This window comes from Erigeron canadensis, chromosome 1 (genome assembly GCF_010389155.1).
Source record: "Erigeron canadensis isolate Cc75 chromosome 1, C_canadensis_v1, whole genome shotgun sequence".
Classification (NCBI taxonomy): Eukaryota; Viridiplantae; Streptophyta; class Magnoliopsida; order Asterales; family Asteraceae; genus Erigeron; species Erigeron canadensis.
Window position 1 is genome coordinate 31111135 of NC_057761.1, and position 22726 is coordinate 31133860.

At 34.7% G+C, this 22726-nt stretch overlaps 3 protein-coding genes across 3 annotated transcripts; 1 reads left to right on the forward strand and 2 right to left on the reverse strand.

Moving 5' to 3' along the window:
* Nucleotides 1–6965: 6965 nt before the first annotated feature.
* LOC122589742 (G-type lectin S-receptor-like serine/threonine-protein kinase At4g27290) lies at nt 6966–10077 on the reverse strand. Its single transcript, XM_043762073.1, has 7 exons — nt 8805–10077; nt 8554–8697; nt 8296–8453; nt 7989–8178; nt 7633–7891; nt 7396–7546; nt 6966–7316 (listed from the first exon to the last, which is right to left on the reverse strand). Exons 1-7 carry the CDS (start codon nt 10075–10077, stop codon nt 7029–7031), a joined length of 2463 nt encoding a protein of 820 aa, XP_043618008.1. The 3' UTR covers nt 6966–7028.
* A 5616-nt stretch (nt 10078–15693) lies between these two features.
* Nucleotides 15694–16468, forward strand: LOC122589753. The gene is made up of 3 exons (XM_043762083.1): nt 15694–15778; nt 15884–16134; nt 16226–16468. Exons 1-3 carry the CDS (start codon nt 15694–15696, stop codon nt 16466–16468), a joined length of 579 nt encoding a protein of 192 aa, XP_043618018.1.
* A 2670-nt stretch (nt 16469–19138) lies between these two features.
* Nucleotides 19139–20514, reverse strand: LOC122589764 (protein FAR1-RELATED SEQUENCE 5-like). The gene is made up of 4 exons (XM_043762090.1): nt 20434–20514; nt 19769–20333; nt 19274–19683; nt 19139–19165 (listed from the first exon to the last, which is right to left on the reverse strand). Exons 1-4 carry the CDS (start codon nt 20437–20439, stop codon nt 19139–19141), a joined length of 1008 nt encoding a protein of 335 aa, XP_043618025.1. The 5' UTR covers nt 20440–20514.
* Nucleotides 20515–22726: the final 2212 nt, after the last annotated feature.

Below are 22726 nucleotides of genomic sequence, written 5' to 3' on the forward strand. Positions count from 1 at the left end.
AGTAGTACTAGTCACACATCGATTGAAGGTTCGACCTCACGATCAAAACGAAACTGAGAACTTTATTAGAACGTCTCAAAACTACGTGTAACCTCGACTTTAGAAGTATAATGTTCGCCTTAAATGGTTAATCACACAGTTGAGAGACATGATCACTTTGGAACTAAATACTCTTGAGTACTTCTACTTCGTATACTTTAACAAATAACTTATTATAGGATCTCAACATTGCCCTTACATCCATCGGTTGCCCAACATTAAACAACCAAGTACATTATCAATACAAGTCATTAATATTTAAACATAAAGCAAAATGTCTAAAGCGAGCAGCCACTATGGGTAAACTATAGCTAGCTTCAAGATCATCTACCCATGCCTCACATCTTCTCACATCTACATGCTCACTATTGTTGGACCTGAGGGCACAACACATTTAAAAGATCAAGTGTTAGCTAAAGAATTAGCTAAATAAGATAACACATAAGTTATAAAACGTTTGTCTATTTAAAAATTATATAAAAGTCATATTAAGTCGTTAAGGCACATATCCTCAAACATATCATCACACTTACATATCATATCATCAATATCATTCATATTAGGATGGGTCATCCTAAATGTGCCTAGTCATCTTTTGCATCATCATATATCACATTTGAACATCTTTATAATTGTGACAAAAGTCACGCATCTCATATAACATATGCATCTCGTTAAGTGTGACATAAGTCGCACCCGACTAGATGAACCACCATTCAGTAGTACATCAATGTCGTTAAGGAATGGTAAGCCAATCCAGGAGTAATCTGTATGTTCAACTAGAATGGGGCTGGTAAGACCTCCCGTATTACTCTTCACGTTGTACCATGTTGCAAGGAGCCACCCAAGCAACCACATAAACGCATTTAACCGGGCTAGGGTAAGTACGGGTTAAGCTTAACACTTTCACATCAGATTTACGAGCTCGATTTCACATCACATGTAGTTTAGTTGTTTACACAACTTAAACAATCATCACATATACATCTTTTACGTTTGGGCCCTTAAACGTGCACGTGTCATGGCAACTTAATAAGTCTAGTGAACTAGATGAACAAGCCATGTAATCATGCACATTTCACATATCATCATCATACATCACATTCCATAGCATTTCATTTCATATCATCACATCGCATACATTGTTACATCACGTACATCGTCATATATCATTGCATATCGTATATCATTACAACATTGCATAACATTTATCATCTTAGATCGTACATCATTTCATATCATATCATCTATTAAGCATACATAACATCTCATAGCAATACGTATCATTGGGGTAGCATTTCAGGCTTTTATATACATCTACATAGCCCATATCACCTCCCATATAATCTCAAATACCCATAAGCAAACAAGATACCATTTGGGATGTTATTATATGAAAACTATGTTTATGTTGAACCCTCAGCGTGTCAAAGTAGTGTATCTTACCTCAATGGAGTGCACAAGAAATGATAACGTAAGTTACCGAGCTTTGCAAGTATTCCCGACTACCTATAATCATTAAACGACATAATGAGCTATCAATTACCCACTATTTATGGTCATGACTCAAGCCTAGATACCTATAAATATCACCCATGACAAGACTTGATGCATCGGAGGTTCGTTTAATACTTTAGAGCTTACATAACTCGACGGAACATGGAAATCACTCACTAAATTAACCTTTCTGTAAACTTGACATCATCCTCAAATTTAAAAAGCATTACCATTAGAAAGTAGACTCTCTCACGATTCTGTGGATAGCTTATTCCTCAAAAACGGAGTTACGGTTCAAAAGTTATGGTCGTTTAAAAATGTTAACAAAAATCAGTCCCTAACGGGAGTTACGAATATTTGTAACGGGAGTTACGCACCTAACGGGAATTATGAAAATTTGTAACAGGAGTTACAGTTGAGGTGTTATCGCAATTACCCAGCTAACGGTAGTTACACAACCATAACGGGAGTTACGACGACCAGTCGTGAAAAACAACCCCAAAACCTAACCAAACACATCTCAAACGACTTTAAAACATTTCCAGGTCTTATGAACATCAAATACACTTAAAATAAGACCAAAATCACTCATTGAAAATACCAATTAATCTTTGAATCATTTACCACACAAATCAATCATTGAATCACCCGAGTAACATGAAATCGGTAACCGTTTAATTAATTAACCCAACCCAAACCCCATGGCCTGGATTGAATACTCATCTATGACTCATAAAATCAGATTTCAAGGAGAATATTACTTGTAGATTACAAAAAGGATGCAAAAGGCTTGATCAACACACCCGAAAACGTATGAAGTCGCACAAGAATTGATCAAGGAGAGGAGGGACGACTTAGGGCTTGAAGAATGTGTTTTTGGAACTGAATAATGACAGGGATTAGGGTCTAATTACCCCTAAACCTGCTGTACACACTTTTCTAAACTTACATTCAAGCCCCTTCACTTCACATCTTTACATCTAAGGCTTAAACAACCTAACGGGAATACTTACTAACACTTTAATCACAATTAATCATCTTAAACACACTAACACATGAATCATTAAGGCTTTAAAAACTTACACATAATGCACATTAATCACACATAAACATTAAATCTCTTAGAGACTTAACGGACACGTTGTGTTGACCTAACGACTCAAGTCAACCATTAATTAAAAGTTCGGGATGTTACAATCAAGAAGCTAACAAAGCTGGTCCCAACAAGAAGTCTAGCTTGGCTTGTTGGAAGTGTGGAAAATCCGGACACTTGAAATGGGATTGCAGAGTTAAAATTGGTAATAAAAATACCAATGGATCTGGCACAAGCGGTTCGGGAAATGGTTTTAACAACCAAAACTCGAAAGGTCAGTATATATATAATGATTCATTTGAGAATTATTATGTTTCGTATATAACTGAGGCTTATTTTGTGCAGGATGATGTTGCGTGGTGGGTTGACTCGTTTGCAAATACCCATGTGTGCAAGGATAGATGTTGGTTCAAGACTTACGAGTCAGTACCTGACGGATCAGTTCTTCATATGGGAAATGAGTCAACAGCCCCAATACTTGGACGTGGAAGTGTGGATTTGAGTTTTAGTTCTGGAAAAGTTGTTTCTTTATTTAATGTTTTGCATGTACCACAAATTCGTAAAAACTTAGTTTCAAGTAGTGTTTATGTCAACTTCTAGCATAAACGATTCTACTCTTTGGCATGCTAGACTAGGACATGTACACTTTAAAAGAATGCAAGAAATGTCTAAAGATGGATTAATACCGGCCTTTGACATAAATGATGAAAAGTGTAAAACATGTATGTTGACAAAGATCACTAAGAAACCATTTCAAAATGTGAAACGTGATTCTGAAATTTTAGAATTGATACATAGTGATTTATGTGATTTGCATGCAACTCCTACTTTAGGGAATAATAAATATTTTGTGACATTTATTGATGATGCTTCTAGATATTGTTATGTTTATTTATTACACACTAAGGATGAAGCATTAGATAAATTTAAAATATTTAAAACTGAAGTAGAATTTTAACAAAAGACTTTGATAAAAAGGCTTAGAACGGATAGGGGGTGAATATATTGATCAAACATATTTCCAATCCGTTGGGATAATCCATGAGACTACGGCTCCGTATACACCACAACAAAATGGTATATCAGAAAGAAAGAATATGGTCCTTAAAGAAATGGTTAATTCCATGCTATCCTATTTAGGTTTAAGTAATGGATATTGGGGGGAAGCTGTGCTTACAGCTTGTTATTTGCTTAATAGAGTTCCTAACAAAAGGAACAAGATAACACCTTATGAACTTTGGAATAAAAAGAAACCAAACTTGAATTATCTTCGGGTGTGGGGTTGTAGGGCTATTGTAAAATTTCCTGATCCCAAGAAGAAAAGTTTAGGTGAAAGAGGTATAGATTGCATATTTATTGGATATGTTGAACATTCCAAGGCTTATAGGTTCTATGTTATTGAACCTAATGATTCATATGCGCTTCATTCCGTAATTGATTCAAGGGGTGCAATCTTTGATGAGAATCATTTCTTATCTATGCCTAGACCAAAGGATATGGTTTCTAGCTCCAATGGAACCGATAATGATTGTAATGTTGAAGTCTCTAAAAAGGCTGTTGATTAGTCACCTGAGCTTTGGAAAAGCAAAAGAGAAAGGAAACCTAAATCATTTGGACCAGATTTTCAATTATACTTAATTGAGGGTTCCAGAGATGATGCTTTTACCCAATATTCATATTGCTTCAATGTTGAGGATGATCCAAAAACATTTGATGAAGCAATGAAGTCTCAGGATGTTGCCTTCTGGAAAGAAGCAATTGATGATGAGATGGAATCCATCATGGGCAACAACACTTGGGTGTTGGCTGATCTACCTCCTGGTTGCAAACCATTGAGTTGCAAATGGATTTTCAAAAAGAAGATGAAGGTAGATGGAACTATTGAAAAGTTCAAGGCAAGGTTGGTCATTCAAGGCTTTAGACAAAAGTATAGAATTGACTATTTTGATACTTACGCTCCAGTGGCTCATATCTCTACCATTAGACTGCTGATTGCTTTGTCAGCAATTCACAATCTGGTCATTCACCAGATGGACGTGAAGACAACATTCTTGAATGGTGATCTGGATGAGGAGGTTTATATGAACCAACCTCAAGGCTTCGTCATGCCAGGAAATGAAAACAAGGTTTGCAGACTTGTTAAATCCTTATATGGATTAATACAAGCACCTAAACAATGGCATCAAAAATTTGACAAGTGGTTTTGTCAAATGGTTATCATTTAAACCAAGCTGACAAATGTGTATATAGCAAATTTGATGATTCTGGTAAAGGAGTCATCATTTGTCTATATGTTGATGACATGTTGATATTTGGAACTGACCAGAATCAAGTTGACTTAACAAAAGAATTTTTGTCATCAAATTTCTCCATGAAAGATATGGGGGAGGCTGACATTATCCTTGGTATAAGGATCAAACGTGAAAACAAAGGAATTTCAATTTCTCAATCTCACTACATTGAGAAGGTGCTAAAGAAATTCAATTGTTTTGACTGTACTCCGGTGAGTACACCTATGGATCCAAGTATAAAGCTGATGCCTAACAAAGGTGAAGTTGTATCACAACTTGAGTATTCTAAGGTGATTAGCTGCTTGATGTATGCCATGACTTGTACAAGGCTTGACATTGCATTTGCTGTGGGAAAACTGAGTAGGTATACTAGTAATCTTGGTACTCATCATTGGCAAGCAATTAGGCGGGTACTAAAGTATTTGAAGAAAACTATAGATTATAGTTTATCTTGTACTGGGTTTCCTTCGGTTTTAGAAGGGTATACTGATGCGAGTTAAATAACCAATGTTGAAGATCATTCTTCTACATCTGGTTGGATATTTTTGCTTGGGGGAGGTGCTATCTCATGGGCTTCCAAGAAGCAAACTTGTATTACCAACTCAACAATGGAATTTGAGTTCGTTGCATTAGCTACTGCTGGTAAAGAAGCAGAATGGCTAAGAAACTTGATTTATGAGATTCCATTATGGCCTAAACCTATAGCACCCATTTCTTTCCATTGTGATAGTGCCGCTACATTGGCAAAGGCTTATAGCCAGATGTATAATGGAAAGTCTAGACACTTAGGTGTTAGACATAGCATGATTCGTGAACTTATCACGAATGGGGTGATTCTATAGAGTTTGTAAGATCTCAACAAAATTTAGCTGATCACTTGACGAAGGGATTAGCTAGAGACTTGGTTAATAAGTCTGCTGAAGGGATGGGTTTAAAGTCCACCTAAATTTCTAATTGTAAGATACCCAATTCCCTTCTGACATTAATCAGAAGCTGAATTCAATGTGGAAAGCTTACACTTAGAAATTGGAGCACATGATTTTACATATCATCCCAAGGTATGTGCTCGGACCTGCAGATGGTTAGGTTGAAGTATAGCTTTTTAATAGTTCCTTTGAAAAAGTGCAATAGCATGTGCATGAATAAAGTAGAACTACCTATATAAATGTGAAGTTTTGGCGCTTTAAGAAAGCTTTGGACTTTTAGCTTTGGATACATTCATGAATGGATATGGACGCATGACTTGTATAGCGTCAGGATAACTTTAGATATTTGAAAGCTTGTGTGTATATTATTTTCAGGTATTCAAATGGGTTGAAGGGTTCAATTCTTAGAACACCCCGATTCTCGAATATTTGGAATGTGTAATATACTAAGATGGAAATTCAATCTTCAAGACATTTTCATTTATGCATAAGTTTTTGTTTTGACTATTTTCTCATGTATCGGAATTGCACTAAATTGGGGAGGATTGTTATTAATTTAGTGTAATTGAGGGATTTGGCTATGACACTTGGATATGGGTTTGGAGGTACGGGGTGTACGCCCATTAAGTGAATGACATCCCGGACCCAAAAACATTATAATAATTGATGGCTAGTATTGATTTTGTAATATCGGATTGACAATATTTGATCACATAATAAAAACGTTTTTCAATGAAATCTGCGTGTGAAATTTACAAGCATGACAAGTTTGAAAATGAATTGCGTAAAACATGGAAGAGCAATATGTGCAGTAATTTTGAAAATGAATAGCAATTGTAGGCTAGCAACTGTGGACAATTGTTTTCTTTTATTCACAATCACACTCATGGTGGAAAAGCCAAAATCATTTTCTCATGCTGTCATGGAAAAGTCATATTTCATGATATTATATTATGTGATCTAGTTTTTGTTGAGTTATATAACTATTTATCACATTAAATCACAAAGTACGCAACGGAAGACAAGATCTATGCAGTTTAATTAATTAACCAAAGTATAGAATATGTACCTTATAATGAAGAGATTGAAACAAGAACAAAATTTAAATTAACCTCTCTACGGTGGGAGAAAATAGAAAACTCGTGTATTTTAATAAATGTTAGGCTTAAAACATGTACTTTGTTACCGAGCATACAGATTGGTTATCATGTATTCTTTAGTTAACAAAAGAGACTGAATTTCCTTGCATCTCTCACCAGTGTAGAATGCAGGTTGTTTAGGTTGAGGCAACACACTCTCACTCGCCAGCATCAAAACCACTGACAACATAGTCGGCCTATCTTCTACATTATTCTGCACACATAACAGTGCTACATGTATTGATCGTACTACTTCCGGGACACTACACGTGGCGCGTAAAGAGGCACTCATAACTTCAATACTTTTATTTTCTTTCTGGAGTCTCCACGCCTACATCAAACCGAAACTCATGTTCTTGGTTATACTAAAACACTATGATCTAAATAAAAACACTTGCAAATTTACTTACATGTCCAAGAAGGTTGTCACTATGGTCTTCATGAGAGAATCCTCTGTTTTTCCTTCCACTAATTATCTCTAGCACCAGGACGCCAAAACTAAATACGTCTGACTTCACAGAGAAATGCCCGTGTACTGCATACTCAGGAGGGATATAACCACTGCAAATAAAAATACACATTACTATGCAATCGAGTTTCTCTTTCATTTTCTAAAATGAAATGAACCTCATGTTACGGGTTCTTACTATGTTCCAACCACTTTCTTGGTCTTAGCAGTAGCATCACATCCGATAAAGGTTCTAGCAAGGCCAAAGTCTGATATTTTTGGATTCATGTCACTGTCCAGCAAGATATTACCTGCCTTCAGATCTCTGTGAACAATTTGAAGGCGGGAATCTTGATGTAGATAAAGAATACCTCTGGCTATCCCTTGTATAATCTGAAAGCGCTTAGGCCAGTCAAGCATTAGACTTCTGGTTTCATCTGCCAAAACATAGATACTAACTTGTTAGTAAAATGTAACCTTAAGTCATTAAGTGTGTGAAAGTAAAACGAGCATCAGCAATTAGCAGAGACAAACCAAAGAGAAAATAGTCCAGACTTCTGTTAGCCAAGTATTCATAAATCAATATGAGTTCACTTTTATGGATGCAGTATCCAAGAAGCTTCACAAGATTCCGATGCTGAAGTTTGGCAATACAAACGACTTCATTTTTGAACTCCTCAAGCCCTTGTCGGGATGTTTCTGAGAGACACTTCACAGCCACTTCTTGTCCGTCTTCCAAAACACCCTAAAAGATTAAAAAGGTAGGGTTTATGTTTACTTAAACTATGAACATTTGACATTAGCGGCTCATGAAACCGACAAGCATTACATTCTATTCAAAAAGCATCACGAATATACATACCTTGTAAACTGGACCAAAGCCCCCTTCTCCAATCTTAAGAGAGTTGCTAAAGTTATCAGTGGCATTGGCCAATTTACGTAGGCTAAAATGTTGTAAACTATCAAACTGTTCCTTCCGCATACTTTTATCACGGATATGGAAGTCATGTTTCCACTTATCTATATTTTCCATTTTTGTTTGTTACATGATTAGTTAGAAGCTGTATCTTTTCAACATGCATCATTGTAGACTAAAAAAATAATTTTCAGTTCGCATTACCTCGTCCTCTCATGTGAGGCCATTTCTTTTTCTTTTTACATGCATATGCTACTGCAGACAGAAAAAACACAACCGAAGAAATTGAGAGGATAATGATGATTATTCTTTTCCTCTCCTTGGATACAGGCTCGATGATTACGCGACCTAAATTCATTAAGACAAGGATAATAGTTGGTTACATGTTCATTACATCAACTAAATACACAATATGAGTGCCTAATGTATGATTAAACAATTTTTTAATTGTGTACCTTCTAAGTTGGCAGCATCCGTTCTTATGTAAAGACTTTGATTTGTATCATACTCTCTGATATCAATCAACTCATGAAACCATAGTAAGCATCCATTTCCACCGTTTCTCACATCTAAACTTGCATAAGCTGTGCACGAACAATTCCTTTTGCATGCCATCTCACATTCTCCAAGTGTCATACTGTAATCATACCATGATCTTCGTGTATCTGGTACTTTAACTCCTGTAAATTTCCGAAACCCATTCCCACAATTCAAAGGCTTTTGGGGCTTACACCCACTTGACCAATCTTGTACACCCCATTCTTTTGGGTTTTGTGGTTCAAAACCCTCCATACAACTACAAGGAGGACGCTTGTTGATGCTACAGCTTCCGTAAGGACCACAAAGTGCAAACTGACCACAACTATCAACTGAAACGTCTGCATACTCGATCCATTCTTGAGTTCGCTCAATCCAAAGTAAAAATAGTGCTTTTCCATCCCATGTCATAACCATCCTTATAAGAACCGAACTTTTAAGCTCATATTTATTGTAGATTTCTTTACGATTATGAACAAACTCAACTGAGTAAATTGAGTTTGGTGTGTCAGTAGGATGCCCACTAAACCCGAGACCATTCCATGGTCCAACTCTCGACAATATTGTTTGACCTTGGTACGTGAAATGCTGCGGATATCCATCTGTGAACATTCTATGTGTATACATACCTATAGAAGGATCATCAGGGCTCTTCCAAGATTTTAGGAAAATCTGTAAGCCCGTTACCAAACTCTTCCCAAATTTCATACCTGGTAGTAGTGTGTCACAAGGATAGTCAAAACTTTGCCATATAAGATTTTTGTTGGTGCTATTGTGATCCAAAACAACAAGATTTCCAGTATCTAGAAGCTGCACCACCACTTCTTGATTTATACTCTTCCCCAATACGGTTGAATTGGATGACCAGATCACGTTGTTGCCGCCTCTGAAAATCTGCAAGTTTCCCCCTCTGCTAACTTTGAAGATCCCTGATGTATCAGTGATTGGCGTCTCCCTGTTGGCAACCCATACGACAGTACGGGGTGATATTTTCTTGTACCAAATCCCCAAGTATCGATTCTTGGATTTTCCGGGGCTGAAAAATCCAAGTTCATATGTCTCACCATCAGAAACAATTGTTTCACCATCTTTGATAGCTTGATTTGCAGATATGGTATCAAGTGCTGCACAATCTGATAACAGTAAAAACAAACCAATTAGCACGAATGCATGCATACGATGCTCCTCCATTGGGAATTCAACTCAATTGAAAGATATATTCAGTACAAAGACTTGGATAAATGGTTTTTGCTAAAATGAATAGCGTATAAATGTTGTAGAATAAGTATTTAATAGAACGGAGTAGTAAAATTATGGTGATGAATATGATATATGGTTGTCAAAGACTAAATGGCTCTCAAAATTCAAAGTTGGCACTCCATTTTTTCCAAATGAAAAGGGATTAAGTTTCTATCTTATGTGGGACAACATATTGGACCTAAATTTTCTAAAGAAAATTCATTAGTATGCAATACATGGTCAAAAACAACATTGAGATTGAAACACGTCACAAAATCAAAATTTAACAGTTAAAGGTATTGACTGGTATCCTTTTAAAACCACGAAAAAGTCTTAAGCCAATGCTTACTTTTTCTTCATCAGTAATGTCAGGTGAATCTTTATCAGTTTAGTTTTCCTTTTTCATATTAATGTTAGGCCGGAGGTCCTCTTATGGAAGCAGCCTCTCAACCTTAGTGTTACAGTGAAATCACTGAAGAAGGAATTCAAGAAGAAGAAGAAGTTTCATCAATCAATATCTGCTATTTCTATTACTCATTCTTATATTTATACACTGATACACATTCTAATTAACCGACTCCAACAAAGAAGTTTCAACTTACCACAATTGACCCCTCAACTAATAAAAGCTACATGAGACCCCCCTATATTATGAACTTATTATACATCTACTATTTATTCGTAACAATACTTCCCCCTTATAAGATTTTTGTCCTCAAAAACCGAAGTCGTAGAACCTCTTTCCATCATCATCCAGACTTGTAACTTCACATTCTCTTTATGCAGCTCGAGGAATAACCAAAACCAATCTTTCAAACACTTTTGAATTCTAATTCCTCTCTTGTTTTGCAATCTGGTTGAATGCAGTTTAAGTCATCGAACTCACCTCCAATCCAAAATGCTTCCTTTGAAGATATGCCACAACAACACTTTCTACCTTTTCAGAAAACATAAACTTGCTCTTCATCATGAACCTATCAGAATCCACTTTCGACTGATTAGACTTCCCTTGAATGCCCTTTTCTACAAGCTGCCTTGACATTTGATATTGAATGTCCTTATGCTCCAAAGTGTTCTCTTGAATCAACTTTTCAGATTTGCATGCATCCCATTCCATTTTTCCATTAATGTTAATCTGAATGGTCTCTATTACCTCTTCTGGATCACAAGTACTTGGAGGTAAATGGAAGATCGCTTCTTGATGACCATATAAAAGGATATGATCAAGTTCTGGGAAAGCATTCTGGAAAGATGCTTCCCCTAAGCCTCCATGTTTCCCCATCATAATCTTGATATAAGACCCGGGTCTGCCACCAAAGTCATATAATAGCCCACCTGTTTGATTCAATGGATTCTGACAACCTGCCGTAAGAAGTGGCTGCACGAGAGTCTGCTCCATTTCAGCTAAATTGGACCTGTATGTGAGGCATCTGGAACTTCATTCCATTTCATAGCATGAACCCATCTCGAGATGCTTAGCCAATTACAACTGAGGAGGTATTTTCCCGCATATACCAGCAACTTAATTTCATTTTCAAGGAGAGCAAACTCATTATTACCAATTACAAGAGCTAGCTTAACAGATCTCTGGTTAAGAAGTGTCTTCATGTTTGATAATTCATAACGCATGTATGCAGCCATACAAGGAAAAGAATTACTTCAAAGAAAACAATAAGTCCGACTCAAAAGGTTTGTTTGACTTTAAAATAATTTGGTCGACTTGATAATTTTATTTACACATTAACGTGTTATAAGATAGAGATAAGAATTGAGAGAGGAGAAAGATAATTCTATAAATCATAGATTAAGGTTACAATATAGCCTTTATTTATAGAATGTTCTTAGACATAAATAAGAAACGTATAATAAATAGCAAAATTTTCTCCAAATTTGATCGTCGTCTATCACAACTTTATTTGTACATCCCTCATCCGGGAGGAAAAAAACAGGTCGGTTTATGGGTAAACAAGATCGTTTGGTAATGTGGCAGCTATGTAAATAACATCAAACTTTTACACTGCATTCTTGAGTTTTTTTTTTCAAAAGGAAAGGAAAGATAAGAAATTCCACCATTTTGCATTCTTACGTTTTTCTCCCAAAAGAAAAGAAAGTATAGGGAAGGAAAAGTTTGGGTTTTTTCTTCCAAAAACTTTCAGGCCAAAAATGGCCTGATTTGGATGGAAAAGTGTGTGTATATAATTGTCTCCTCACTTTCTACTCCTTCTTCGATCTTAATCATCGGTATTAGGTCTTGTTTCTTAATCATCAGATTTTTTTCATCTAAAAAGTTAGGGGGTGTTTGGTTCGCAGAATGTTTTTGAAGCAATTGGAATTTGTCAAAGGAATTGGAATTTGAAGGAATTTGAATTGGAAAGTTTTAAAATTTGTCATGTGTTTGGTCGACAGAATTCAATGGAATTCAACTAAGGAATCTGATGAAATTATAACAAATGACAAAATTACCCTTTATTAAGTTTTTGTAATACAAATTAAAATAATAAAATTATATAAAATTTAAAAAACATAATAATTTATTAAATATAATAATAATAATTATAATTATAGTAAATAAAAATAAAAATTAATAAATAAAATGTTAATAATAAATAAATAAAATAATGATAATGATAAATAACTAAAAATATAAATATTAACTAGCACGTTACCCACGCAATGCGGCGGTAGTCGTAGCGGCGCCGATGTGGTAGTAAATGCGACTATTTATGGTAGATGCGTCGATTGATGTAGATTATTAATGGGGATATTTTAAAAAATAAAGGATTGATGGTATAACTTAATCATTAATATTAAAGGGTAGTGTAAGTAAAAATATTTTAATGCTAAGTAAAAATATTACATATTTTAAGGGTGGTAGATGAAAATATTACATGAAAGAGCATTTTAAACATTTTCCCATGTAACTTTTAACATGGGGTATTTTTTTTAATAAGTAGTATAGATAATGATTAAAAATAATTAATAAATAAATTACAATATTAAAAAAAATGCTAGATAGATCGATGTATGCGGTGTATGTGTACAATGAACATATATACCAAAAGCCATAATATCACTTTTCCCAAAAGTCTTTTACTTTACCTGCAACTTCCTCTTTTCACACAAATTCTTTTTAAAGCACTCTTTTTCTATCTTTAACAGGCCACATACCCCGACCACGGAATATTCTGTAACCCGACCACCCCCCTTTAGGAGCGACTATCGCTCCTAAAGGGTAGACCCATTAATTGCTCGCGGATACCTATGCATATACCCGCTGACCCGTTGACCCGTCAACCCCCTCTTTAGGAGCGACGGTCGCTCCTAAAGAGGTGCCTCGAATAAATAAAACTTCTTCTTCATCAGTTTCTCCATACTCCTACTCCATATTTCCGACCCCCGCTTTTCTCTTCTCCTTTCCAACCGATCCAACCCCTCTCTCCCCCCATATTTTCCGGCCAAGATATTCCGGTGAGGCTTTAGGAGCGACCCGTCGTTACCTCTTTCGTAAACCCCAACCGATCCAACCCCCTCTCCCCCATATTTTCCGGCCAAGGTATTCCGGTGAGGCTTTAGGAGCGACCCACTTTTTCAGTGAGGCTTTAGGAGCGACCCGTCGTTATCCCTTTCCGAACGTCGAAGTAAGTTTTAATTTTTTTTTTTATTTCGTATCTATTAATTTGCTATATAGTATATGTATTAGTTTGATGTTATTCTTGTTATGCATAAATGTATTAGGATCGATCTTATATAGATTTAACGTATTGTTGTTGTTGTGTTGTTGTTGTTGTTCTTGTTGTTGTTCTTGTTGTTGTTCTTGTTTTTGTTATGTAAAAATGTTTGTAAAAAAGTGTAAATAATATAAAATGTAAAAAAAGTGTATTACATAGTATATAAAAAATATATTTAAAAAAAAGTTTATAAAAGTTTGTACTAGAAAATGTTTGTATTAGAAAATATAAAAATGTATAAATAAAAAAGGTATTAAAACATAAGTATAAAAAGATATTAAAACATATATTGAAAAAGTAGTAGTACAAAAGACATATAAAAAATTAAGTTAAAAAAGTTGTTAAAAAAGTTGATATAAAAAGTATTATAATACGTGTATTATTTATGTAGATATAAGAAAAATGCTAGGAAAATGTATAAGTAAAAAAGTATTAAAACATAAGTATAAAAAGATATTAAAACATATATTGAAAAAATAGTAGTACAAAAGTCATATAAAAATTAAGTTAAAAAAAAGTTGTTAAAAAAGTTGATATAAAAAGTATTATAATACGTGTATTATTTATGTAGATATAAGAAAAATGCTAGGAAAATGTATAAGTAAAAAAGGTATTAAAACATAAGTATAAAAGATATTAAAACATATATTGAAAAAATAGTAGTACAAAAGTCATATAAAAAATTAAGTTAAAAAAAGTTGTTAAAAAAGTTGATATAAAAAGTATTATAATACGTGTATTATTTATGTAGATATAAGAAAAATGCTAGGAAAATGTATAAGTAAAAAAGGTATTAAAACATAAGTATAAAAATATATTAAAACATATATTGAAAAAATAGTAGTACAAAAGTCATATAAAAAATTAAGTTAAAAAAAAGTTGTTAAAAAAGTTGATATAAAAAGTATTATAATACGTGTATTATTTATGTAGATATAAGAAAAATGCTAGGAAAATGTATAAGTAAAAAAGGTATTAAAACATAAGTATAAAAAGATATTAAAACATATATTGAAAAAATAGTAGTACAAAAGTCATATAAAAAATTAAGTTAAAAAAAAGTTGTTAAAAAAGTTGATATAAAAAGTATTATAATACGTGTATTATTTATATAGATATAAGAAAAATGCTAGGAAAATGTATAAGTAAAAAAGGTATTAAAACATAAGTATAAAAAGATATTAAAACATATATTGAAAAAATAGTAGTACAAAAGTCATATAAAAAATTAAGTTAAAAAAAAGTTGTTAAAAAAGTTGATATAAAAAGTATTATAATACGTGTATTATTTATGTAGATATAAGAAAAATGCTAGGAAAATGTATAAGTAAAAAAGTATTAAAACATAAGTATAAAAAGATATTAAAACATATATTGAAAAAGTAGTAGTACAAAAGTCATATAAAAAATTAAGTTAAAAAAAAGTTGTTAAAAAAGTTGATATAAAAAGTATTATAATACGTGTATTATTTATGTAGATATAAGAAAAATGCTAGGAAAATGTATAAGTAAAAAAGGTATTAAAACATAAGTATAAAAAGATATTAAAACATATATTGAAAAAATAGTAGTACAAAAGTCATATAAAAAATTAAGTTAAAAAAAGTTGTTAAAAAAGTTGATATAAAAAGTATTATAATACGTGTATTATTTATGTAGATATAAGAAAAATGCTAGGAAAATGTATAAGTAAAAAAAGTATTAAAACATAAGTATAAAAAGATATTAAAACATATATTGAAAAAATAGTAGTACAAAAGTCATATAAAAAATTAAGTTAAAAAAAAGTTGATATAAAAAGTATTATAATACGTGTATTATTTATGTAGATATAAGAAAAATGCTAGGAGCTCACGGCGGCGACGGCGATGGGAGGGATCCGCACCGATCGTGGTGGAAGAAAATATCAGGCTGCAAAAACAGCGGTAAGAAAATTGACTTTACATTAAATTTAGTTATGCATTGAAATAATTTTATTCTTATCGTTTAAAGTAACTTATTTATGTTATTGTTACTTATTGGTTTTGTAGGCTCGAAGAAAACACCACCACCACCAAGAGGGGCAGCCAAAAATCTAAAACTTGAGGCTGCCTTGAAGAAAAATGGAGGCCCGTTACCCATGTACTTCGACTACAAATCAAAGACCTTTCAGTCGATCGGGGACTACGGGGCTATGTACAAATCTTTGTTAGGCTCGTTGATCGGAGATGTCCCCCAGTACTACGAGTCATGGGACGATGTGCCTGAGTCTATGAGGGACCATATCTTGGAGGAAGTACAGGTTAGAATATGTTTCTTTTTATATTTTTTTACTTAATATGTTTTTCAATGATAACCCCGAAAATGCTAACTTGTATTTGTAAACAACGTAGCGCTATTTTGCGATGGACCAGTACTTAGAGCTTGATGAGGACGACCCCACCCGGAAGGCAGCAAAACTGGCTTTCCGTGCTGATGCAGCTAGCATATATAGGCAGAGAAAGTCAAAATTCAAATCTCAGCATTTTACAGCACGGGGGGGGTGTAGGCTCAGCAGATACCCTGCAGACAGCACCGCCAGCTGGTATGGACCCGGAAGAGTGGGGAAAACTATTGAGTTTCTATACGAGGGATGACCGGGTGAAGCGGGCCGAGACAAACAAGACAAACCGGTCCAAACAGGCGGTGGGGACTCAGGGTCGGCGATCTATTTCTCTTGCCCACGATCGGGCGTTGGTACGTTTGGTTTTAACAAAAGTATACAATTGTTGTGTTTTTTAAATGCTAATTATTTGACTTGTTTGCAGGCCAAGCACCATAACGAAAAGAAGGAGGGGCCACCCCCCACGTGGGAGTCGACTTGGGCGGCAACCCACAGACTACAACCTCCGGAAGTTGCGGTATATACATAACTTTAAGTTAAATTACTTTTAATTACTGCTCCATTTATTAAACTTACCTTACTATTTATATGCAGTCCCGTCTGGAAGCTGTGCAGCAGAGACATTCACAGGATCCTGCACCGACACCTCCAACGCAGTTGTTCCCGGAAGCGTTTGGATCGCGATCCGGACATCAGCGCGGACTAGGGAGGATTCTCAGGGGTTTCGGATCCCATGATTTCCCTGGTGAGTTGCCGCAACCACATTATGGACCTCCGGAAGGATCCTCCTCCGGCCCGCGTGCATCCTATTCTGGCCCCTCTGCATCCCAACCTTCCGGCTACCATGTTGACTTGAACCACCCTGGTGATGACTATTTCGACCCCCGCCAGTTATGGGGTGGGAGATCGGCGCATTTTGGACCTCCATCAGGGGATTTTGGTAGCTTCTCGGATATGAGTGGATTTTTTAGTGGGACAGGCTCTGTATCCGGACCAGGTGTGGGTGATGATAATGCCGGTGAGGACGACGACGATTCCGATGATTAGACTTTTTTTGTTTGTACGAAATAGGGACATTTTTATAAATACAGTTTGTTATGTACATTTTTATTATTTGTGTTTGATATGGACTTTTTTATTATTTGTGTACTTTTTGTTTATAATGATGCTGGACTATCCGGTTTGCAAAAATTTAACACCCCAAATTTCGTAGTATTAATATATTATTATAAGTAATATACCAAGTAAAAACATGATAAAGTTATGAAGTAACACCCCAAGTTTCCTTTAATAAAAAAAAAAAGGAAAAAAAAACGGGTAAAACAAAAAACAAATAACTTTATTACAATCCTAATCAGATGAGTCCACTGTTCCCATATAGATGGGAGGAGGTTTAGTTGCATCTATATATCTATTGTAGGCTAACTGGCGGTGTCCGTACAAATCTTTCCATTTGCTCACGGGAGGCCTTACACGATCCTGTACCCAATATGCGATCTCCGGGGCCATTGGGTAGTCACCTTCCATCTGCACCATGATATAGTGACCGTGACCCTGTACTAATGCTATTGATATGGGCTCTGTCCTAGGCATCTCATCAGGACCATAGGTAAATGGGAACGAAGTCCAACTGGCGGCAGTAGATAAACAGTTAATTACTATACCCATCCTGTTGGACAACAACATAGTCCCCATAGTCATGTGCATCCAGTAGGCAGTTGGTCTAAACACCCCTACATAAGACCGCGATAACCCCTCAAAAAAGCTCGCTTCAACCTGTCCCCATCTTGTTAGTTCATCGTAGAATTGTTTGTTATTTTCATACTCGGCCAACATATGTAGTCGGATCCACTCGTAACCTTCGTTTTCATCGTATCCCAATGCAACAGCAAGTGCCCTGAATCCACAGTTGCCATCACCCCTGACATTAATAATCCCCTTGACGTATGGTCTAAATACATTCGGTATGTCGTCAAGGTAACCCTTTATACCCGTCGTCTGCAGTGGGCTAGTGTTAGGTGGTGGTACTGGTAGAGCAGCCAATTGCTGCTCAGCTGATATGGGAGATATTGGTGATGGTGCTGGTGCTGCTGGCATCGGAGGTGATGGTGCTGGTGGCATCGAAGGTTGTGTGGCCGTATTGAAAAAATCAAAGTACGATGATGGTGCAGCTGGCATCGTAGTGCTAGGACCTGCAGGAAAATAAGTATCGGCACTGAAGAACTGATCCATTAAGCCTGTTGGTGCTGTTGGTGGCACAGGATAGTACGCGGGTTCGGCTGCGCCGAACAACTGATCTAAGAATGGGGTTTCGGTTGTAGGCTCATTACTCGGCCCTGCTGTTGAATATTGTGACGATCGGATCAAGTCATCAATATATCCACGGGTGTCCTCCCGTAATTCGGTGTCAGGCTCCGCGAAACGTGACTGCGTGGGCACATGCTCACTGTGTCTCGCCGGATGAAAGTCTCTGTAGCATGAGCCTGAGTCTGGTGCGGTATCCGGATATTTAGGTGTGGTCACGTGCACGGACCTTGACTTTTTCAACTTTGGTGGTGGTGGCATCGGAGGTGATACGTTCAAGTCTGGCATCTGCAATGAATAAATGAATAATTAAGTTAGATGATAGTATTTAACAAGTAATAATTTGCTAGACTATAATAATATACCTTTTTCTTTGACCCAACAGGTCTACCACGTGTTTTCTTTTGGACCTCTGGATCCTTGATTTTGGACCGACCCGGATAGATGAGGTCCTTTATTTTGGACATCAAGTTTTTCCTTTGTTTTATGGGTTGTCGTTCCAAGGCAGCAGTAACCTCGCCACAAAAGGCCTCAACAGGCTCGTCATCATCCGAGTCTTTCTTCACATTTTCAGGCAGGCAGGTGGACGGGGTTATATCGAGCTTGCACCAAAATGCATCTATCTCATATTCTTGTACACGCCTTCCTGCAGGAATAAAAATATTACATTAAGTATTTTTAAGTAAAATGGACCATTTGTATCTGAATGAACTGTACTTACGTTCCTGCATGTATGTTAGAAGTCGACAACTACATGGCAAGCCACAACTAGCCCATACCGTACACCCGCACTTTGACACGTCCCCTTTACTGTATTTTTCAATCGATCAATTTCGTCAACCATAATTTGCAAGGCTACATGGGAGGCTTTACCGAGCAAATCCTTTAAACAGGGATAGTTGTGTTTATTTTGATTGTACTGCCTGCAATGTTCCAGTGACCCCTTTATTTCGGTGTATTGCCCGCTGACAACAGAGTTAACACATTCAACGATTCTGTGGAACGTAAGCCGCTTTTGATGCATAACTGACTTCAACAAAGAATGCTCGCTTTCAACCCTGTTGGTAGTGTAGTTACGATAGTTGCGGTGTTGGTCGACCCAACATGACACAAATAACTCCTTGTACGAGGCAAGCCACTGTATTTGTAGATACTTATATAGATCTGCAGGAAAATAAAAAGTGATTTAGCTACATGGTTACATCGTAAGTGTTATCATAAAAACAGTATGGGGACGGGATGTATATACTTGGTTTATCTGCCAAGAATACTTTTAGCCGCTGCTCATTCTCTGCGTATTCTTTAACCGTGATTGAGTTTACGAGTTGATCCCACCGGTGTCTAAACAAACCATAATCTTTTTTTGACCTAAACGATGGGTTGGCATGTAACTCAATATTCCTCCAAATGTGTATTCTACACAGTATCAGCTTCGTTTCCGGCATCACATCCTTAACCGCTTTCATGAGGGCCAGATCCCGATCAGTGAGTGCCACACGCACGACGAGGCCTTCTTCGAGCGTCGACCTCAAGCACTGTAACACCCATGTGTATGTCGCATGTTGCTCATTTTCAATAAGTGCGTGCGCAATGCTGAATGTCTTGCCAGTTGGAGTGACACCCACAATCTCAACAAGCGGCATGTTGTAAACGTTGGTTTTATACGTGGCGTCTATTTCAATGATCCAAGGAAATGCACGCCATATGTCAAGTGATGTAGGATGTACGAAAAAGAGATTGGTCAAACATCCGGTTTTGCTATCCGTCGTGTACTGATACGTGTACTGATGGTCAGATAGTAATTGGAGCACGATCTGCAACGGGTAAACAACCAAAGTATAAGGAATTCGTATTTTTTTAAAAAAATAAACATATAGTTATATGATCCACATGCAGGTATGTTTCTTATTTCACCTGCATTCGAGTTTCCCCTCGTTGTTGGGCGTGCTTTAGCCGGTGTTGCCGCAGGTAGTTAGAAATGTCTTGTGAACGGGTCAAGATACCGGGAAATGCATCCTTCAATTGGTCCCTTATGCTATTTGGCCCTAAACCTAGCAACGCCTTTTCGTCCACAAATTCTTTTTGAACATCGGTTAGTCGTCTTGCGTACGCAATACCTTCCAATTACAAGCTGATGGATGGTTATGTCGGTGATCTATAACTTCAACCCACCAACTATGGTCCTTTGTCAGACGCCTACCAATTTGAATGGACAGTCAATTTTGGTACTCCCTTTGGGTGCCCCGGTTGACCGCTTATCTTTTTTCCACCACGGTTGCAAATAAGGACCACCTTTTTAACTTCTCCGCCTTTTGTGACATTTGATCTTCGTGTTACTAACACATAACCAAGCTCCTTTGCCGTTCTTTGAGCCCAGTCTACCAAATCTATGTGTGTGTCAAACACCTGAAATATTTTATACACTTTTTCTTAATACACTTTTTATGCACTTTTTTATAATATATATTTTTTTAATACACTATTTTATATACTTTTTTATAATCCACTTTCTTATACACTTTTTTATAATACACTTTTTTTACACTTTTTTATAATACACTTTTTTGTACACCTTTTTTTTAACAATCTTTTAATAGCTTTTGTTAATCTACATTTTTACGTACATTTTTTAATATGTTTTTATAAAGAATTTTTTATCCGTAGTTTTAATAATTAGTTTTCTTATATACTTTTATAGCAATATTTTATACACTTTTTCTTAATACACTTTTTATGCACTTTTTTATAATACATTTTTTTTTAATACACTATTTTATATACTTTTTTATAATCCACTTTCTTATACACTTTTTTATAATACACTTTTTTTACACTTTTTTATAATACACTTTTTTGTACACTTTTTTTTTAACAATCTTTTAATAGCTTTTGTTAATCTACATTTTTACGTACATTTTTTAATATGTTTTTATAAAGAATTTTTTATCCGTAGTTTTAATAATTAGTTTTCTTACATACTTTTATAGCAATATTTTATACACTTTTTCTTAATACACTTTTTATGCACTTTTTTATAATACATTTTTTTTAATACACTATTTTATATACTTTTTTATAATCCACTTTCTTATACACTTTTTTATAATACACTTTTATACACTTTTTTATAATACACTTTTTTGTACACTTTTTTTAACAATCTTTTAATAGCTTTTGTTAATCTACATTTTTACGTACATTTTTTAAAATGTTTTATAAACAATTTTTTATCCGTAGTTTTAATAATTAGTTTTCTTACATACTTTTATAGCAATATTTTATACACTTTTTCTTAATACACTTTTTATGCACTTTTTTATAATACATTTTTTTTAATACACTATTTTATATACTTTTTTATAATCCACTTTCTTATACACTTTTTTATAATACACTTTTTATACACTTTTTTATAATACATTTTTTTTTAATACACTATTTTATATACTTTTTTATAATCCACTTTCTTATACACTTTTTTATAATACACTTTTTATACACTTTTTTATAATACACTTTTTTGTACACTTTTTTTTAACAATCTTTTAATAGCTTTTGTTAATCTACATTTTTACGTACATTTTTTAATATGTTTTTATAAAGAATTTTCTATCCGTAGTTTTAATAATTAGTTTTCTTACATACTTTTATAGCAATATTTTATACACTTTTTCTTAATACACTTTTTATGCACTTTTTTATAATACATTTTTTTTAATACACTATTTTATATACTTTTTTATAATCCACTTTCTTATACACTTTTTTATAATACACTTTTTATGCACTTTTTTATAATACACTTTTTTGTACACTTTTTTTTAACAATCTTTTAATAGCTTTTGTTAATCTACATTTTTACGTACATTTTTTAATATGTTTTTATAAACAATTTTTTATCCGTAGTTTTAATAATTAGTTTTCTTACATACTTTTATCCACTTTCTTATACACTTTTTCTTAATACACTTTTTATGCACTTTTTTATAATACATTTTTTTTTAATACACTATTTTATATACTTTTTTATAATCCACTTTCTTATACACTTTTTTATAATACACTTTTTATACACTTTTTTATAATACACTTTTTTGTACACTTTTTTTTAACAATCTTTTAATAGCTTTTGTTAATCTACATTTTTACGTACATTTTTTAAAATGTTTTTATAAACAATTTTTTATCCGTAGTTTTAATAATTAGT

What these genes read in the sequence shown, in the direction of transcription:
- LOC122589742 (XM_043762073.1), bottom strand. Translation starts at nt 10,077, where the DNA reads ATGGAGGAGCATCGTATGCATGCATTCGTGCTAATTGGTTTGTTTTTA. An exon ending in GCCTCACATGAGAGGACGAG is followed by an intron (nt 8,454 to 8,553) that starts GTAATGCGAACT and finishes TGGAAAATATAG; the next exon opens with ATAAGTGGAAACATGACTTC. An exon ending in GCTTTGGTCCAGTTTACAAG is followed by an intron (nt 8,179 to 8,295) that starts GTATGTATATTC and finishes TTAATCTTTTAG; the next exon opens with GGTGTTTTGGAAGACGGACA.
- LOC122589753 (XM_043762083.1), top strand. Translation starts at nt 15,694, where the DNA reads ATGCTAGGAGCTCACGGCGGCGACGGCGATGGGAGGGATCCGCACCGA. An exon ending in ATCAGGCTGCAAAAACAGCG is followed by an intron (nt 15,779 to 15,883) that starts GTAAGAAAATTG and finishes TTGGTTTTGTAG; the next exon opens with GCTCGAAGAAAACACCACCA. An exon ending in ATATCTTGGAGGAAGTACAG is followed by an intron (nt 16,135 to 16,225) that starts GTTAGAATATGT and finishes TAAACAACGTAG; the next exon opens with CGCTATTTTGCGATGGACCA.
- LOC122589764 (XM_043762090.1), bottom strand. An exon ending in ATTCTTGGCAGATAAACCAA is followed by an intron (nt 19,684 to 19,768) that starts GTATATACATCC and finishes ATTTTCCTGCAG; the next exon opens with ATCTATATAAGTATCTACAA. An exon ending in GGCTAGTTGTGGCTTGCCAT is followed by an intron (nt 19,166 to 19,273) that starts GTAGTTGTCGAC and finishes TTATTCCTGCAG; the next exon opens with GAAGGCGTGTACAAGAATAT.